Raw genomic sequence first — 19,336 nt, 5'->3', positions numbered from 1 at the left:
AAATGGCTCTGTAAAAGCTTCTTGTTGAGAATGCAGACACAGTTTCTGCTAAGATTTATTTTTGGTTTGACACTACATGAAAAAATGAGTATTTCTCATTATGGTGAAAATGCTCACAAGCCCCAAAGAAAACCTGGATTCATCTCAATTCAGAATTGCATGGCAGAAAGTAAGAAGCCCTTGTTACTACGAGGTGAACAGGAAAAACATCTTTTGTCAATTTTCAGCTACTGTAAAATCTGTAATGCTGAGGTTACTGCTCATACCCTCCTTCTGAGACTGCAGGCTAACAAGTGCAATTGTTATTGAATATACATTTTTTATCTCTAAAAACAACAGAAAGCCTTTTTTTCTCCTAAGAAGTTCTAAATATTTAATCAGGCTAAGTTATTATTAAAGGCAAGTATTGTAGCTTTTGTGGAGTCTGGCATTATAATGTCTGCTATTCTATGACAATTTCAAAATTTTTCTTATGTCCACTCAAAAATAGATTCAAAGAGGAATGAGGAATGCAATACGATGGCTGAGATGAGGAGTTCATCTTAAGTACCTTGTTTTCTGCAAGCATCTAATGCTAAATAATTTGGGGAAAAGAACATTACAGACTAACACTTCCATCAGTATACACTGTCATACACACATCAGCATCTGCTTTTTAATCTCATTTATGCTGCTGTTCCAAGAGGATGCATGCAGGTTTCCCAGAACCTGGCAATTAGAATAGATTCAGTTCCATGCGTAAGCAGTGTGAGAGCAATGATTTATGTGGCCTCACTGCACAAAGGCTTTGGGAGGTCTGTGCAGGATACTCACTCTGAAAGTAAATGACATTTGGGAGAAGATGAATGTCTCTACAAGCTAATTGAAGCAGCTTGTTCTGGGACCGCAATTTTGTGCAGTACTTGTTTCTACAAGTATACATCATGGTAACTTCCATACTGGAACACCCCTTTCCAGAGTCAAGGGACTGATCTACCAGGTCGATGCTGCCAATGAGGCCTCAGGACACACTTGCTCAGACAACACTTTTCTTCATGGAGTCTTAGACATCAAGACAACCATGCAGACCACTCTGAGTGCCTATGTGGGCAAACCCACTACTTTATTGCATTTGCACAGCTCAGACTCTTGACTTGACGACAGTTTTATCAAAAACTGTCTTTTGAATCCATGCACATATCCATGTGTACAGAGTGCAAAACAGTGACAGCTACACTAATACATGCAGATCATTTAAACAGTGTTACTTCAGCTATAGATGTTAATTTTCAAGAAAGATATCTGACATTCTTACCTCCCAATCCATGTAGTCACACACATCTTCAAAGTTAGTGAGTAGAGACACTGAGCAGAAAAGCCGTGGCAGCTCATCCCTCGTCATTGGGGGGAAACGACTATCTTTAAGGGCACTGTTGAAGACAAAACAGAATTTCAAAGGATTTTTTTTTTTTTTAATTTCAAGGATCTAATCTGAAGAGTGTAAAGGAGAAAAAAAAAATCCTGATGAAATGATGACCAGTTTGATTACGCAGTCACCAGTGTAACATACACTCTGATCAACATTCCCAACTTTTTCCTTAGACATTTGTTTTGGTTCTTGGCTGGCCAATCAGATGATGATCTGAGGGTCATTCCTTCCTGAGCTGATTTTGCTACTGTGACAATTTTATTATTACAGAAGCAGAAAGCTTTTGAAAAAAAGTTACAGAAGCAATAGGTCTTCCACTTGCAACTTGTTAACTCCTTTCAAAAAGGATTAAACTTCTCAGCACAAAGTGAAGGGGGAAGTTCTATGGCCGACAGTGATCAAACACTTAATACAGTAATCAAATTGTAGAATTTAATTATTCAGTGAAAAAAAAATCCAAACAAGCAGAATATTCTCTAAAAAAGACTAATATTCATGCTTACTAACAAAGGTGAATATAAAAAGGTGAAAACATCCAAGGGCTCTACAGACCTGTAAATCTACAGGACTTGAGGAGGTTCTGCAAAGCAGATGTCATGATTAGTAAGAGGGAAGCTTGCAAACAGCTAATCCATGGATGATGTACCGTTCTACAGACAAACACACCTACTGGGGTAAAATCCACACCAAGGGAGCTACCTGTGCACAGGCCAGCACGTCTGGAAACACACAGCAAGCAATGCCACGAGTAAGAACACTTGTAAAAACCTACTTGCATAAGTTTGGTTAAGAACCAGTTAAATTGGCAAAGGGGTTAATGTGACGATAGCATCTCAATCTTTTATTCTCTTAAGCTTTGAAATAAGATGTGAATACAAATATGCCCATCTCCAATAAAAACAGTATTCTGCCAACTGAGCTTTTGGATGAGTAAAGAGAATTCAGGAGACTTCCTGAAATACACCCAAGCTCTTCACGTATCTCATTGTTTCATCTAAAAATTTGATTGTTCTTAATAGTTTTATTTGGCCTAGAGCCAGTGGGTGCCCCTTAGCTGATATAATCACAGCCATGGCCATGGTGTTAGAATAATGGCTGCAGGCTCTGCACCAGAATTCACTGTTTTTTATAAAGAGTAACAGAACTTCATTACAGCAGACCACATAAGGACATGTGAGAAAAAAAACACATGTTAAGTTTAACTAGAGGAAATCATCATATGTACAACCAGAAATAGTTTCCCATCAAGAACTAATACCATAAACTGAAGAGTTAAAATAGGACCTACATTTTCCTGGGGTGGGGGGGGGAGGCAAATTTTTTGTTGCAGATATTACAAAACACAACACAGTATTGAATTCAGACTACAAAGTCCTTTTCTACACAGGCCTGAGAAGAACTGGGAACACTAAAATAGATTTAAAGCATAAGGCCTATGATATTTAACTAATGATCTCCACTGAAGATGTATCAGAAGCAGGTAATGCTGATGGGATTTTCCAGGCTAGCTTTGGAACTGCTGGAACCAGGCAGAGTTACCATTCTCTGCTCTCTGGTGTTCAGAGTAACAGAGATAACTCCTATAGCCACAGCATACCAACAACATCTCAAAATACCAATAACCTAATTCAGCTTTCAAATCCTCCCACATGGTGGGGAAAATAAATAAATATACATATGTAAAGGGAGGACACTCAGAACACAGGGACAGCTCAAACCAAAAGTCTATCTAGTTTTAAGTCTATCTAGTAGTAAGTCTTTACCAACAGCAGCTAGCAAAATTAATGAGTACAAGAACATGGTCACAGCAAATGTCCAGGAGTATCTTCCTAGAATACTCTCCAGGAATCCAGTTATTTATAGCTTAGGTATTTTGAGACAGAGATGAGATCACTGTACTTGAAAGCTCTTCTGAATTTTATTTTCTAAGTTCATGTATACACACTTATCTTACCCCCCCTTTTTAATAAAAAATTATTATTGGAACCCCTAATCCTCTTCGAATACAGTGCTACTACAGGTTTGCTTATTTGCAGATGGCTCATTTCCCTGAGGTCTCCTGCATCTCTGTCACATAACCAATCTATGTGAACACCCTATTGAGAAGCACCCAGACAGACAAGCATTATTTTATCAACAAACAAGGAATTCAGTTATCCCTACAAACAACTGTATGCATAGATACTGCTAATATTACTTTAAATCTGTTTCTTGAAATTTCTGCAACCCTCTTACCAAGCAAAACACTTCCCATATTGCAAGACTTTAAAACTTTCAAAAGATTTTTTTTTTCTTTTTTGCACAACTTGGAACTAGGAGTTTGTCTTTGAATTCCAATTCCTATAGCTGCCAAAATCTACTGTAAATTTCAACTTTTTGAGGCAAAGGTTGTCTGTGTGCTGCAGACAAAGGTAGCAGTAGAAGTTTCCAGCAAATTCCCACTCACTGAAGATCTGCTGCACTGGCATTGCTAGATGATAAAGCATCTGTAACTTAACATTCTTCAAGTTGTGCAGAAACAAACCTCATCCCATGCTTGTGTAAGCCACGTCTCACAGAACTACAGAATATCCTAAGTTGGAAGGGACCATCAGGATCATCAACCCCTCATCCTGTGCAGGACACCCCAGCTCAGCTACTCCACTTAAATGCTGAGCTAATGACTTGAAACAAGATGAGCAAAATCATGACATATTTAAATATTGATAAAAAGCTGAGATATGAAAGCTTCAGGTGAGCAGTGGGAGCAGGAAGGCACACAAAGGTGAAAAAGCCTCAGGCACACAGAGGCAGCCGAGTGGCTCAGGTGCAGTGACCAGCACACACTGAGCAGCAAGCTCAGCTGGCCTAGTCCATTCTTCAGCTATGACACTGGCACAAATACCTTTTCTTCATGGAACCTCCTCAGGAGAACTAAAATATTGCTACTGACACTGGTGCAGAGATCCTGTCTCAAAACTCCTGCTGCTGGAGGTAAGTGAGAAGCCTGGCAGAGTAAGACCAGAGATTTGAGTAACAGCCTCTGACACCACTGTGACAACTCTACACAGATATTACTGTGATTTTATTCCTCCCTTCTCTGTCTTCAGACCCTATCTACCTTTCAAAATAGCTTTGCCTCTGTTGTTTTGTAAGTAAAACCTAAATTTACCTGGAGAAACTTGTGTTGACAATCAGGACCTGGAATAAAACCTACTGAAGGGAAATGCCAACAAGAGAGCATATACTGATTAGCTACACATGAAATACAGTCTCCTAACAAAATTTATGAAACAAAAATTTTATCAAGGTGCCAGCTTTAGAAGAACTATCTTAAAACTTTGTAACCTTTTCCTAATGAGTTTGGACATCACATACTACTTTAAAAACCAAGATCTGTTTTATTGTGCTGTATATTACAGTTAGAATACCAGTCATCTTCTCAATCATTCTATTATTGCTACCATGGTCCAAACTCTACAGTAAGTTCCAGATAGCTTTGCAAGGCCTAAAAGCACACCAGCTTTGTAAAACTCTTCACAGATGAACTGCTTTCATTTCTGCATTTCCCAATGCCTGGTTAGCAGGAGACATACGGCATTAGAGATGCTTCCCTTCAGAACTCAGCCATCATCCTTGAGTTTAAACTTCATCTCTGTGGGTAGTGAATAAATCAACTCTATGACTGTTCTGAGGGTGCCAGTGAACAAGTGGATGGTGCCCAGCAGTTCCTCAAGGACAGCTTCCACGTTATACAAGTCTCAGCTCTCAATGTTTGACAGACTGGCATCAATCTCAGAAGTGTCAATAGATGTCAACACTTACTCAGCAAGGAAAAAAAAATTCTTGCATGAGCTTTTCCTTTTGCCATTCCTGTTCTGGGAAGAAAGACAAACAGTTTCTACAGGCAGCAGTTTAGCCCTTACCATCCAATTCACACACTCTACAACCATCTATGGATGGAAATTCAGACCTAAGCCTCCCCTGACACGTCACTGCACTTGCCATGTGCCTCCTGGTAACCAACTCCCAGCAAGCAGAAAACAAGACAAGGCAATGCTTGCTTTCCTCAAAAGCTTGTTACTGGTCTGAACTCAGAATAAAAAAATGTAATCACCATGTAACTGTGGTGTCATCAACATTCTTATCTGGCACAGGAGAATCTGTACATGTCTGTACTTTTGTAGCCTTAGAATTTGATTGTACAGTTTTATTCAATGCTGTATTTTTCTCTCAATTCTTCTGTTAGAAGAATGAATGAAATCTGGCATATTAAATACCACGTTTAAAAAATATTAACTCCACAATTTTTATGTTAAATTTAGAATTAAGGAAGGGTAAGTGGAAATAATCAGCAAAAGAAATTGGAAAAATTAGGTGGAGTTTGAAACTACTTTTAAAGAAAAAGTCCAATAATTGTAAAAGCATTTCCTAGGCCATCTGTTCTTTACTCCTTCATGCCCAGAAACTGATTACATATATTGCTGCTGACTAAATGGAAGTACATAGTACTGAAGAGTTGAAAAGAGGCAGTGCCAAGCAAGGGGAATTCTAGCTGGCTAATAAAAGGGCATTCATTTTTCATTCACAGGGCATTCACAGAGTCTGCTCCATGTAAAAAGTGAAGCAAGTAAAGTCAGAATTGAATCCTGTTCAAGGAAAATTATTTTTAGACATTAAATGCATGCACACATACGCATGGCCTTTCTAGTTAAATATTTATGCAGTCCTGGATGTCCTAAGATCAAGTCATTGCCAGTTAGGAAAAAAGCCAAAACAAAGTGTTACTCAACTATCAGTTTTTCTTCAGCTGAGCCATACTATACAAATCTCAGCTTTTCTTCAAATGAAGTTTATTTGGGATAGGAAATGTTTATCAGTAATTTCATTTTCCAAGGACCACTCATCTTTGCATGTGGGATATAGAAAAGCTTGCAACTTTTTTGCAAACACTTCAAAGACACTGAAAGTATAAAACGAAAATGGAATTGTTTGAAGTATTTTTAGTTTCTGTGATAAACAGCATGATGATTTGAAAAAAATATATATATTCCTTACGTATTTATGTTTCCTAAGACTACATCTTGTTTTCTATAAAATATTACTAGAGAAGCTCTTAGAACAACCTGAAATGATAGTATGTGTGCAGGTGAACCAAAATGAAATACATGATTGTGTTCTCCATCCATAATTTCTGTAGGCTATAAAAATGCCTTAAAAAGAAAAAAGTCAGCTTCAGTCCTTGAGAACCTAGGGCTCTTACATGTGATGTGGCAGATGGGAAACAAACAGTAGAACACAAATTAGGGAAATAAGTAGTAGTGGAGTTTAATTACTCTGTTTAGAAATGCCTCAAAATCCTTGTGATTGAATTAAAAAGATCCTTTAAAAAAGTTTGATAGCATATAAGCATCAAAAATAGTAAAGAAGGATTTTAATGCAGATGAATGGTGGCATTAAATGAATTGAATTCCTAATGTTTTACTCATTGTTATTTAACAACAAACATTAACAGTGAAATTTCCCACTAAAGCTCTTTTTTGGGGATAGTCACATCTACAGACCTATACTGGACAGAGTTTAGATAAAACTGGATGCAGTTCTGTACATTGCTGGAAATTACTTTGAAGGTTTAAACATGACACACGAGGAGGAGATGCAAAGGAAGCTGTCAAACACTGGGCATGATGTAAATAATACTCACTTTTATAGGAAGTGTGAATGAGGCAGAGACATTAAGTGACTCATGCAATTTAGGAGGCTTACACTGAGTCAGTGACAGAATTGAAAACAGAATCCAAGATCCCTGATTCCTAAAAATCTACTTTTTGTGACTGCATCTCTTTCAGTCTGCCCGTCCTTCTCTATAGAAATGTAGCTCCTAAAAGCTTAATCAAACAGAACTGATAAATTTAATCCAATTTAAAAATTAATTTTCCATTACTTTTTTAGTTCACTCTATTGTAATAAATTTTCTCTTGACCAGTTATAGAACACAGTCAAACCAAACCATAACTTTATGGCATCTAAACAATTCTTAAAATATCATCAGTAGACATATGAAAAGTAGGCTAAAGATCTTATTTTACAAACTATTACCCTCTTCTGATAAACTATTACCCTCTTCTGATAAAGTAGTACCTTGGCACTACTTTCAGATGGTAGGGAAAAGACTTAAATCCTACCAGCTCTTTATTTAGCTCAGTAAGTGTAACCCTGAGATTTTTGAATTTTTTTCACTAAGCCAACTAAGCTGAGTAGAATTACTACTACATTTGAAGATATATTTAACAAAGAAATGGCCCTTCGTCAATGAATTCAGCCCAAAGGGCCCAGATATTCAAAACCTTCTTAAATTAATGAGTGGCAAACTCACTGGATTTTAGGGAACAGTGAAGAAAGACAACAGCAAGAGACACTTGGTGTCAGGGTTTCAGAACAAGAACAAAAGACAGTATTTACTGTTCCATTACTAGGTTACTGAGCAGTGAAGTTAGTTCAGATTTTTACTTTTTCATTCAGTAACTTCAAGAGGAAGCAATTAAGGAGCACTTAAGCAGACCACCAGTATTTTCCTAATGAAAATCAGTTCTCATAGCTCGGTTTGGCAGAGACCAGAGAAAACCAACAGCTTCCAAGTCACAACATGCAATTAATTTTTAAGCCAGAAAAGCCGGGCAGAGTGTGCTCTACTTCAGAAAGTAGAAATTATTATGAATACAATCCTCCTAGCTGTCAGCATAAGCCATCAGACAGCCCAACACAACCCACAGGTCAGCCTTCTACTGACTTTTATTTATGACCAGCAGAATTTTGCCAAATTAAATGGAGATTTCAAAGAGTAATTTAAACATAACATCAAATCACTTGAATGCAAGCAAAAAGCATTTATTTATATTATTGCTCTTTTTTTGGGTCAGACTGGAAAAATTTCCAGGAAACAAAACAACTGTGAATGACGTGTTTTTCCTGAACCCTCCCTTACATTTGGGAGACAGAAAGGGAAAGAACAACATTTATACTGCCTGCACATTATATTGCTAAATGGTAGTCAGAGGATAAAAAAAGAAATACACACTTGTTGTGTGGCACAGAAGAACATGTCTGAAGTTCTCAGCTGATTTTATCAGCACAGTGCAGCAGGTAACAGTAACAGAATTCCAAGTGGGACAAAAAAAATACTGATCTAGCATTCTGCTTCTTGAATCAATTTCTTCATTTTTTTTTACTCCAAAAAAGTGAAGTATGCCAGAAAGACTCTCTTCTCCCAGTCTGTCTGAAATCAGACATGTAACTTAAGAGGAAGAAGGAAAACCCTGCTGCTCTATTTTAGACAGTTATTTTAGCTTTGAAAAAATACCATTCTTTTTAAGACAAATCAGAGCACATATATAGATTAAGCATTTAGAAAAGCTCATCAGAAAAGGCAACCTATGTTGGCTACATAAGACAATTAAGTCTCTATTTTAGACAGCCAGCAGCTCTGAAAATAAGCTGTCTGTATGTTTTCCTTATTTAATGGCTTCAAGAGTATTTTTATGTACACACATATATTGTGGAAACCAGACCCACAATTAAAAATCAAACCACACTGGTTTTGCTGGTAAGCTTCTGGGCCCTTGTTTTTCCATAAAAAAGTCCACCAGTTGTATAAATCAAAAGAAGTCTTTACAGAATATTTCTAGGAGCACTTAAAATCTCCAGACAAATCCTTATCTGACTTCTTATTCTGGCTACACGGTACAGATCCACTCCAGAGCACACACGAAGCACTGACACGGTCCGAGATGCTGCTCAAGGACTCTGCAGTCACTGTGAGTACCTGTTAAGACACACAGCTAATGTGCACCTGCCCAGTGACCATGGGCTGAAACTCCTGGGGGTTTCACTACTGCTGGTTCCTCAGTTGGGTCTGTCAGCCTTGGGTACATAGCAGATGAAAACTCCAACTCCTCACGGACTTACTATCACTAAATTTCTTTTAAGAAAAGCAAGCTCACAAACATGAAGCTCTAAAAACCAACACACCCGTAAATTCAGGGCTTTTTAGCAGAAAGAAACAAATACATTTTTTTCTACCACTTTGACAAGAGAAATATTCTATCATGCTGGGTTCTTCCAAATAAACCTAGTTCATAATTTTGCCATGATGCTGCTATACTGTGTGGACATGATGCCTGAAATTAATTTCTCTTTCTTTCTGACATAAAGTATCAGGGAAACAACAAAGGCTTATATGGAGAGGTTCTTCACTGTTCCCTAAAATCCAGTTTAGCAGAATTCTGTGCACGTGCTGTTATGGACTTCAAGTGCAAAAGTATGATCACAGAAGTCACAGCACTTGCAACCTGCTCGCATCAAAAAGTTCAGTTAAAACTAAGAAGATTCACAAAGTGATATTGTATGTTCCTGATTACATTCATAAGAGTCAAGTTTCTATGGCTTTAACTTCCTTACTGTTTCTTGAAACCAGAAATCTTACACTATAGTACTTCTGTGGTTCTAAAGGACTCACTGGCCTTTCAAAAGGCTAAATAAGGTAAAGAGTCCATTTTTCTCACAGTTTTAGTCCTACAGGCTAAAGGTAGCCTGTAGGATACCTACCAGGCACGAGGTATCATTTTGTATTACTATACAATATACCCTATTACATCAGAAAAAAAATTAAAATCTTCAATTATGTTAACTTCAAGACACAGCAAAGCTTCAGTAACAGCTCAGAGCTACACCCTGACAGAGGCATGCTAAATCCAAAATCTTCCCATCACACAGGACAGTGAGAGAGGGGCAGCTTGGAGCACACAACAGCCCAGAGTGAGCAGTTACTGTGCATTTGCCCAGGTGCAGGTGGAGAGCTGCAACTGCTTGTTCCATCCACTCCATCCTGCAGGAACAGAACGAGGCAGTCTGGCACATCCACTGCCCCACAGGTGCCTGCACTGGGAATTGCTCAGCACAGACCCCGAACATCAGGTCAGCAGCTGTATACAGGAGTTTCTTCATAGGGGGGCAGCTTCTTTTCTGCCTTTTCCTGTATTGTCCCTCACCTGTCCCTGCATCATACATCCTGCTGGGATAAATGACAATGGAATTCAAAAACGTGTGACTGTTTTTGTCATAAACACTCAGGAAGCTGAAAGGTGTCAATTCCCACAGAAATGTCTTGGTTTGCTACATAAAAGCTAAATCCACAGCAATTAAAACGTTCTCCCAGCATAACACAGTAGGCTTGTCACAGTGATTAAAGATGCTTGTTTAAAAACTGAGCAACAAAACTGACCAGGGTTTGGTGTGTAGGTTTTTGTTTGGTGAATACATGATAACAGACTAGTCAGAAAAATCTAATTGAGCTCCAACTGGACTAAATTATAATGTCACTAAAAGGCTTTCCAGCAGATGGCAAAGTTTAGATAATGAACAAAAATGAACTGCTCAATTAAACTTAGAACCACACAGCTTGAGCAACATTAGCCACTCAAATCCCTAGGAACATGGAAAGAAATCTCTAGAATTCTTTACATCTCCGGCACATCTCTCAATATTGACCTAAGAACATTATTTCACTCCAAAACAGATACTGAAGTCAAGACAAAAATCTTTGAGGCCACATAATAGCTGAGTTCAACTCTCATTTAAACAATTCACAAAATATTGCTCCCCCTCTAAAGCTGCATTCAAGCTGTAATTTTACAAAAGAACAAATTAATGAGGTATTTTAATTTATTATGAACTTTGAAAAGACTTCATCTTAAGTACATACAGAAAAACATTTCTAAATGTGTCAGCAATATAGTTATATATAAATACATGAAGATAATTTAAACATTTACATCTCCAAATGCCTGCAGCTTGTAAAAAAGAGGGTCTTTTTTAATTATGCTGCTGAGATTCTAGAACAAAAGAGTACTTCATTTTCTCAACATTTCTTCTCTCACCAGAAACACTGCATTTTTATATCAAAATATGATACTTGAATTTTTATTGCTCAGTTTCAGTACTGTTCGCCACAAACACTGAAACTGTTTTTTGATCAGGACTTTGAAATCACAGTGATGGAAAATTAAATATACATAATCAGGTTAAATATAAGGAAAGCAATAGGTGTAGTAGATTATGCAGTAAATCAGTTTAGAAGGACAAATATTACAGAATCACAGAATAGCTCTGGAAGAGACCCTAAAGATCATTTCATTCCAATCCCCTGCTGTGGGCAGGGACACCTTCCAGCAGACCAGGTTGCTCAATCGTATTTGCTTATGTGAGGTGTTGCAGTAAATGGTTCACAGAAAAAGATTAAGACAAGAAAATATGCTGAAATATGAAGGTATTAGCAAATACAGTCTGAAAAATAAAAGGTGACAGGATACAGTCTTCAAATTCTTCAGCAAACACAAAAACTGAGAACAACCCGAAGTCCACACTGCCTTACAGACTGGAATACGAACACTCAAAATACAGAACACAGATTAATATCCTGGCTTGTTTCCCAAATGTGTTCCATCAGTATCACAACTCAACTTGGATTATGTTCAAACCAACTGGTTTTTAGCTAAACACAATCTCTTACACATCTTGCAAGTACATCTGCAGAGAGTTGCAGATCTGAGTGCTGACAGTGTAGAGGATGATAAATGAGCTCATAGCATCTTACTAATTCTGTGTTTTTATAAATACAGTAAAAGACAGGCACAAGATGAGTCCCTTGTGGCACATCACATGTAACAAGACCTCAGGGAAAGAAATGGTCCCTCCTTACATCATGAGACTTTTGGTTTCTAGGCACTTGCTCCTGCTATCATGAAACTATTCTAGAATGCAGCTATCAGAATTGCTGCATCAACACAATTTAATTCCTATTTAAGGCAACAAAAAGGCTTTTTTCTGTTCATTTTGTACATGTGCAGGTTTTTATTTCATGTATGAATCTCATTAGCAAATCAAGGTATGATCAAGCATGAATAGAGTATGTTTTAGTTACATAAACACATTTTATATATCTGGAAGGTTTGCTTCCTGAATTTCCTTCCCTCTACCTTCCACACACAAAGAAGTTGTCTGTAAGCCATCTTCTTATTCTCCTTTTAGCAACTCTGCCACTTCTCTCTCGCTCATGCGAGTGGGTCACGATTTCATCCTTTTATTCCTTCCAGATTCCTGTCACAATTCTGTCTACTTGGGGCGGCACGTTCTGTACCACCTGCAACCTATTCAGCTTACAGAACTGCCTGGATGGGGCACTCACAAACCACTCTTATCTAAGGTCAAGATGCCCAAGCAACAGAATGTTTGCAAGCTCAGCTAAACAGTACATTCAGTTCCAAGTCTGACAGCTGTCACTCGGAATGTTTTTCACTCTAAACCAGGTTTTGAGTAGCAAATAAAAATAGGTGAAGTAGAATGAAAAGGAAGTTCTGAAATGAAGAAAAGGCAAAAGGTCCAGGTTAGGCTACATCTGTCCGTAGCCTCAAACTTAACTCAAGTATTCAAGGATTGCATTTAAATCAACAGCATTATATACATTTGAAAAGTCTGCTTATGAATTAGATATTTTAAATCACATCTTCTTAGAAAAACTACAGGCCAAATTCTTCTGCCTTTGAAGATAGTAGAGTTTTGCCATTCACTGCAGTAAAGCCTAAACCAGGAAAGGACTGTTCTGTCCATGTGTCTATTCAGCTTTTAACTACCACAAACATTTTGCATTGCCACATATGTTTAACTATGGGACTTGTACCAAGACCAACTGAAGCCCAGCTATTCAATGGTAAATGAGGATACAGTGGGGACACACAAAAAATTGGTTTAGTCATAACTGTACCATTAGAGATACAATTCAACACATCTATCTAAAGTGGGTAATATTTAAATGGAAATAGATTATCACCTTTTTAAAAAGCAACTTATGAAATGTTTCAACTCCTGAATGTCAGGAATGCTTTAGTCAAACACAGACTTGTGAAATCATATGTAACAGCTCTTGGAAATTCATATTTTTGGGAAAAAAAACCAAAAACACATGCATTGTAGACTTCCACAAACCTGAAGAGGGTTTTCTGAGCAACAAACCAGAAAGTCACCCTTTTCAGTGACTGAAAAAGCTGAGCACACAAAGAGGGCTGGCCCTGGCAAACGAGGCTGCATGCGGTGCAGAGACCTACACAGACAAAGCACAGCTGCTGCTCTTTGCAATGAGGGATTAGCAGTCTAGGTCAAAGGAAAAAAGCCTCTCTGTAGCTAAGTGAGCAAACTGCAGAATGCATCCTCAGCACAGATGAGAAAGGGCCAGCTAACCAGCTTGCAAATCGTGCAGAAGTTTCTGGAACAGAAACAAAACCAGCATCAATTTCTTGACAGAGCATGTAAAATATTTCTGGTGAAAAGCAGTGATGCCCTGCTGTAGAACTGAGGTTACAATGACCTCTCAATTACTTTAAAATTACATTTCTCCTTTTCCTTTCTTGTGTTCACTTATATAACAAGCATTTTTTCTTCATGGCCAAACGAACACATTACATGTGGGGCTTTAACAACAATACCTGGAAGTAACTGGCCTAGAGATAACACAAGCAGCTCTTTTAACTCTAATTAAACAAGAACTGAAGCTGTTAAATGCATATACATATGGACACAGAACTTTTTTTTTCCATACAGACATATCTCTTTCAACGTTTGAACAACTGAGTCATATTATATTTTAGCTTTACATGGATGCTTCAGTTAAATGGGATGTAAGGCAGTATTTGAAGAAAATACTTGCTTAACCTTTTATTACATACTATATATATTTTAATTCTACATCATTCACTTTAGCAACATTAAATGAAAGAAATTAAGAGTCTCTTGAAGTAAGAAATACTGTTTGACTGTACCAATGTGAATGCCTTTCTAATCTGGCTTTTATTTATCAATAAAGCACTGAGAACGTTACTCACAATTAAGCTGGTATCTAATGTAGCAAATTAATTGCATGTTACAAGAACCTTGACACCTATTTCAGTTTGTAGTATTACAGAAGTCATAAAATTACTTGAACTAGAAGTACCAGAAAGTTGTACTGTTCAAAAAAAGCCCAGGAGCTTTTCTTCTTTTCCCCTGTAAAATCAAAACTAAGAGAATTCCAATGAACTGAAAAATACAGTAAAAATAAAAAGTCACCTTTCCTTGCTGCTAAAAGTTTGCAATACCTGATTTCATATACAGACTTAAACCACAACTGTTAGTAATTGCCAGGATCACAAAGGGCTCTTTCACTGAAGCTGGGGTTGCAGCTTCTGACAGATGAGAAGTTCCCAGGAGCTGTGCCCAGGCTCAGCAAAGCACTTCTTAACACCTGCACCAGTTCCCCAAGTTCTTGTGGGAGTTATTTATATACTGTACTTCTCCAACCTGAGAGACTGCTTGCCTGACAACTGACCCTTTAATGCAAGTAATCTGCACTAAGAAATAAAGATTATACCATTGCACTGGAACAGGGAACCTAAATTTAAGCATGTGAGCTGACACTTTGTAGCCTACGTATTATATTTATGACACAGGCACATGTCACCATTCCCCCACAGAAAATATCCTTGCTTGAAGAACTGAGTGTTACCAGTCCTACAGAAATTCGTACTGATGGCCAAAAAAAGCTCTTCTCCACCATGATCAAAAGCTATTCTCCACATGTAAATTGCAACTGTATTTAGAAAAGTTTTAATTAAAAGTCTTGAAAACTCAAAAGTAGGAATCTTTGAGATTAGAAATAGTTTTTGGTTATACAACAAATATTCCTAAATAATGGTTTATTTACATACTTTCACAGCACTAGATGCTTTGTGAACTGCATCAACACACAGTTATTTACAGAGCTAAAAAAATAATCAAAGTACATTCAGTTTGTTTCTAAAATAAAGGCTATCACAAATATACACTCATTTAGAGTGTATATAGCACTCCATACATTTTTCTAAGGAGTACAGTTGAAAATGGCAGAATCTGAAAAGTGCACGTGCAATTCAATGAAAAGAGACAAACCTGGAATGCTTCTGTTCCTAATATGACATTTTAAAATTAATGTTAGAAAGGAAAAACCTGGTTATTTTCAGGTAACTATATATACCCCCTACAATGAACTGTAAAACTCCAGTCACTTGTAAACGATGAAATTCAAGAAATCTTTCAAGACTTTACTGTGTGTTGTTTCTCCCTCCCCACTCTGAGGTCACTTGCTCACAAATACACATGATATAAGTTGAAATAGTGCAGAGTGATTGGGCCTCTAAGACTTTAGGACTACCTCAGAAATGTGCTTAACTTCAGATGTCTTCAGACATTCTTCAGCATTTATATGGCTGCCTGTGTTCCAGCAGTGGATAGGCTATTTCTTCTTCTTCCAAGAGCTTTTCCACCATCTTAACTGCACAGCTCTTGTAAAGGACATAACTTCTTTCTTCCTGGTGTCAACAGGAACAAATTTTAGAAACAGGTATCTGTCAGTACTATTAAAAAATTCCAGAAAACACTGCTACAGTTTACAAGAGCATTCTAACTCTGATTACTCTGATCTATGGAAAATGGTAAAAAACAATTTCAAAAGCTTCAACACCTTTGTGTTAAAGTGAAGAAGGATAACAAGGGTTTTGGAGCCCAGTTTCCCACACCCAGTTTGTGTTATTTCTTCTTTATAGTCTTAAAAGGAAGCATCAGAAAACACCTAAATGGAGGAGGTGCTGACAGACTGAAAACTTTAATAGAGACTCCTTTCCCATGGTGCCTCCCACACAAAGCTGCAGAGTTTAAAGATTTTAACAGCTTGTAAGCATGAGACAATTCTTTTTCCTGTGACCTTGCCTAATCTCTGCTAACTGGTATTAAACATCAGATTTCAGTAAAAAACAGTTCCTTGAGCCAAAGTGCACTTCTACTGGGCAAGCTATGTAACATAGCACAGCTGCACCTCAATTCCCAGAGTCTTACTCAGGATGTCTCATATTTAGTACATTTAAGTACTGGCCAGTTTGTGCAGTGAGATGTTTCACTACCCTCAGAAGAAAGTTGTGGAAAACATCCCTTGCTCTATATTAAAAATTAACACCTGCTAAGCTGAGAACAACCAGAGAGAAAAACTCACCCAGAAGCAGGTAATTTCTATGCCAACTTTTTCCATTATGTCCTGTTTCCAAATAGACAAATCCTTTCTTTACAATGTTAGTGCTCTGAGACACACTCCACCTTTGCCTCTGTTGTGAGCACAGTCCTATCTTGTATTCTGCAGCACTGGCCCATAGCTCAGCACATCTTTGCAGCACTTCAGCAATCAGTAAGTCACCAACAGTCTCAAAAGAAAGCAAATGTTATTATAAAAGATTTTTAGACAATTTTTGGATAGTGTTCTCCTTAGGATTATCATATAAAGAGATTAAAAAGTTGACTAAAACCCATGAAATACGAACAACTACCTGTACTAGTAAAGGAAAAGTAAGTTATGGCAATATAGAGCTTTGCTAGGAAAGCCAGGTGGCCAGTTCCCCTACCTCCACCCCCCCTCCCAAACATTTCTGTCAAGTAATATCCAAAGACAAATATCTGACTTAGAACCAAACTCATGTTTCAACTCAACTAGAACTCGTCTTTGAACTTACAGGGCATGCATCATTTTGTTCACATAATAGGAGACTGTGTGGGAAGAACATGAAAAGCAAGATCATCATGGGAAAGACTGGAATCACAAATGACATGGCTCCTCCCTGAAACCCATCTGCAAAGTCTGAGTAACTGCTGGATAGCACCAGTTCAATCAAATTCCAGCAACATCTGATTTATTCCAAATACCACAAGTTACATTAACTAATGAAAGTTATCTTGCTTGACCATGTCTTTTCCTAAGCATGCCTTTTATAAAAGTACATTTTTGAAACTCCCAATTTTTAATGCATGTCTATTAAATAAGATGATGAAATAAGTATTTCAAATATGGCCACTTCCTTAGTTACACCAAATTCTACTGCTGAGACCTTAAACTTATGACAGTAAGTTTAAGTCTCAGTAAAACCCCCTCTAAACTTCAGTGAGCCATTTTATACATATACAGCAATTTTGTAGCAAATTTTAATTATAAAATTTGTTTTTCCTTGATTTTCAGATACCTTTCATAAACAGTGAACTCCAAGAGTAAGTTCACTCTACAAAACACAGTAATGCATTCTCCTGTGCCAAAGCATTCATATTCTATAATTCAGTTTTCCCAGCAAAACAGTAAAATGGTTCTCAATATTTGATAATCCTGGTTCTACTGAAAAAGCTTTGGAGGTCATCATTATGCTCTCCTCCTTTCATAAAGATAATAATCTAAGGACTGTCCTTCCATTTGTGGCATTTTCCTTTGCTTTCTTTCAAGCAGTGTTGCTAAGGAAACAGACTTATCTACCATTAGGTCCAAGGGTCTAGCAAGGTTTTTCTCATAATAACAGAATAATAGAGCAACAATTATAAAACCAGTCTTTTGTTTTGTTTGGTTTTGATTGTTTTTAAATAAAGAAAAAAATTAAGGCAGAATCACTACATTCTCAACACATGCAATATGCAAAAAACATGTATTCCCTAGGGCATGCTCCTTTCTTCTAAACAAGACTTTCCTTCCTAACAAAATAAGGAGAAGCATTTAACCCATCATTAAAACAAAAATTTGGGTTTTTTTTTCACTTACAGAGCCAGTATGGTATTTAGCTTTACCCTTCGAGAGAACGCAGCAAACAGCTCTGTTAAACAACAGTTCCCTGAAGTAACAACCTGGCACTGTGTGCACAAAATCATTACAGACCTATTTACTGAACTGACTCACACAGAGTAACTAAGTCTGGCTCAATAAATTCAGATTTATATACTTCATTTGGACTTTCTGTTATCGTGGGTTTACACCACAAACCGCTTTACTAATAAACATATATTCCACTAGAACAGATCTTAGGATTTACCCAAATTAAAGTGCTTGTTATTTGTTAAGTCAGTGTCTACAAGCACACTCAAAGCAACTAGCTTTTATTGGCTTGGATAAAATTTAGAAATATGAACAGCTCCAAGTTTCAGTAAAATCTCATCTATATACAAATGATATGGCAGGCAAATCCATGAGCCAGTACAAAATGTCTATATGTTAAAATAATTTTGTCTCAGTTGCAACAGAGGTAATGAGTAAGTACTTCAAGATCACTGTGCTAATACCTTAATTTTATATTTTAACAAAAGCATTTTTGAAAACAAAAAGAAGTTCTAAGATCCAACATTATCAATACCTCTGGAGGGCAAGACCATCATAAATATATACATATCTATATACATCTTCTAATTTGTAAAGTGAAGTTGAACACTGAACTGCCTTAATATACTTCAGCCCAGTTCTGACTCAGAACACATATATGCTATAGATTATATGCTACATATGAATATACATGTGTATGCAATAAATGTGTTCAGTACTTATGTATTTCCAAATGTCTTTCAAACACAGCTTTGGCTCAGACATCTCTTTCTTTTGCTAAGGAGTTCTAGTGGTATGAAATTGCTACAAAGTGATGAGAATATACCCCTCACCTCTGCTGCTGCCTGGCAGATAAGCAGAACCTGCCTTATACTGGGCCCTGGATGATGCCCATGTCACAGCAACATTATCAACCACCTACCCAAGGGGGCCCAAATTAGCAGAACAGAAGTCCTGCAACCTCTTCAGCATTCTTGAACTCTCCTTAGGCCAGGGAGCTTCCATCTTTGGTCTGTGGGAAAAGCACTCAGTACACCCTCTTAAGTGTAATTTTGGCTCCCTCCCTTCCACTTCCTACCTCCCCAGGAATGTAGGATGCTCTGAAATCACTCCTACAGAACCTTGTAATGCAGTAAGGAAATATATGATAGTGTAACAGAGTTGCTTATACTGGAGATGTTTAGCCTGGAGAAGAAGAGTCTCAGGGGAGATGT

The 19,336-nt window shown here is 37.5% G+C and overlaps 1 protein-coding gene across 2 annotated transcripts in view; it reads right to left on the bottom strand.

Moving 5' to 3' along the window:
* The window catches only part of AMMECR1 (AMMECR nuclear protein 1), a 97,863-nt gene that overhangs the window by 15,250 nt on the left and 63,277 nt on the right, over nucleotides 1-19,336 (bottom strand). For both annotated transcript variants that reach the window (XM_053956174.1, XM_053956175.1), the window contains one exon: nucleotides 1,295-1,409. In XM_053956174.1, coding sequence (XP_053812149.1) covers nucleotides 1,295-1,409 — 115 coding nt within the window. The remainder of the gene's footprint in view (nucleotides 1-1,294; nucleotides 1,410-19,336) is intronic.

Source organism: Vidua chalybeata, chromosome 14 (genome assembly GCF_026979565.1).
Source record: "Vidua chalybeata isolate OUT-0048 chromosome 14, bVidCha1 merged haplotype, whole genome shotgun sequence".
Taxonomy (NCBI): Eukaryota; Metazoa; Chordata; class Aves; order Passeriformes; family Viduidae; genus Vidua; species Vidua chalybeata.
Note: the sequence above shows the minus strand (reverse complement) of the source record. Positions and strands in the feature narration are given on the sequence as shown.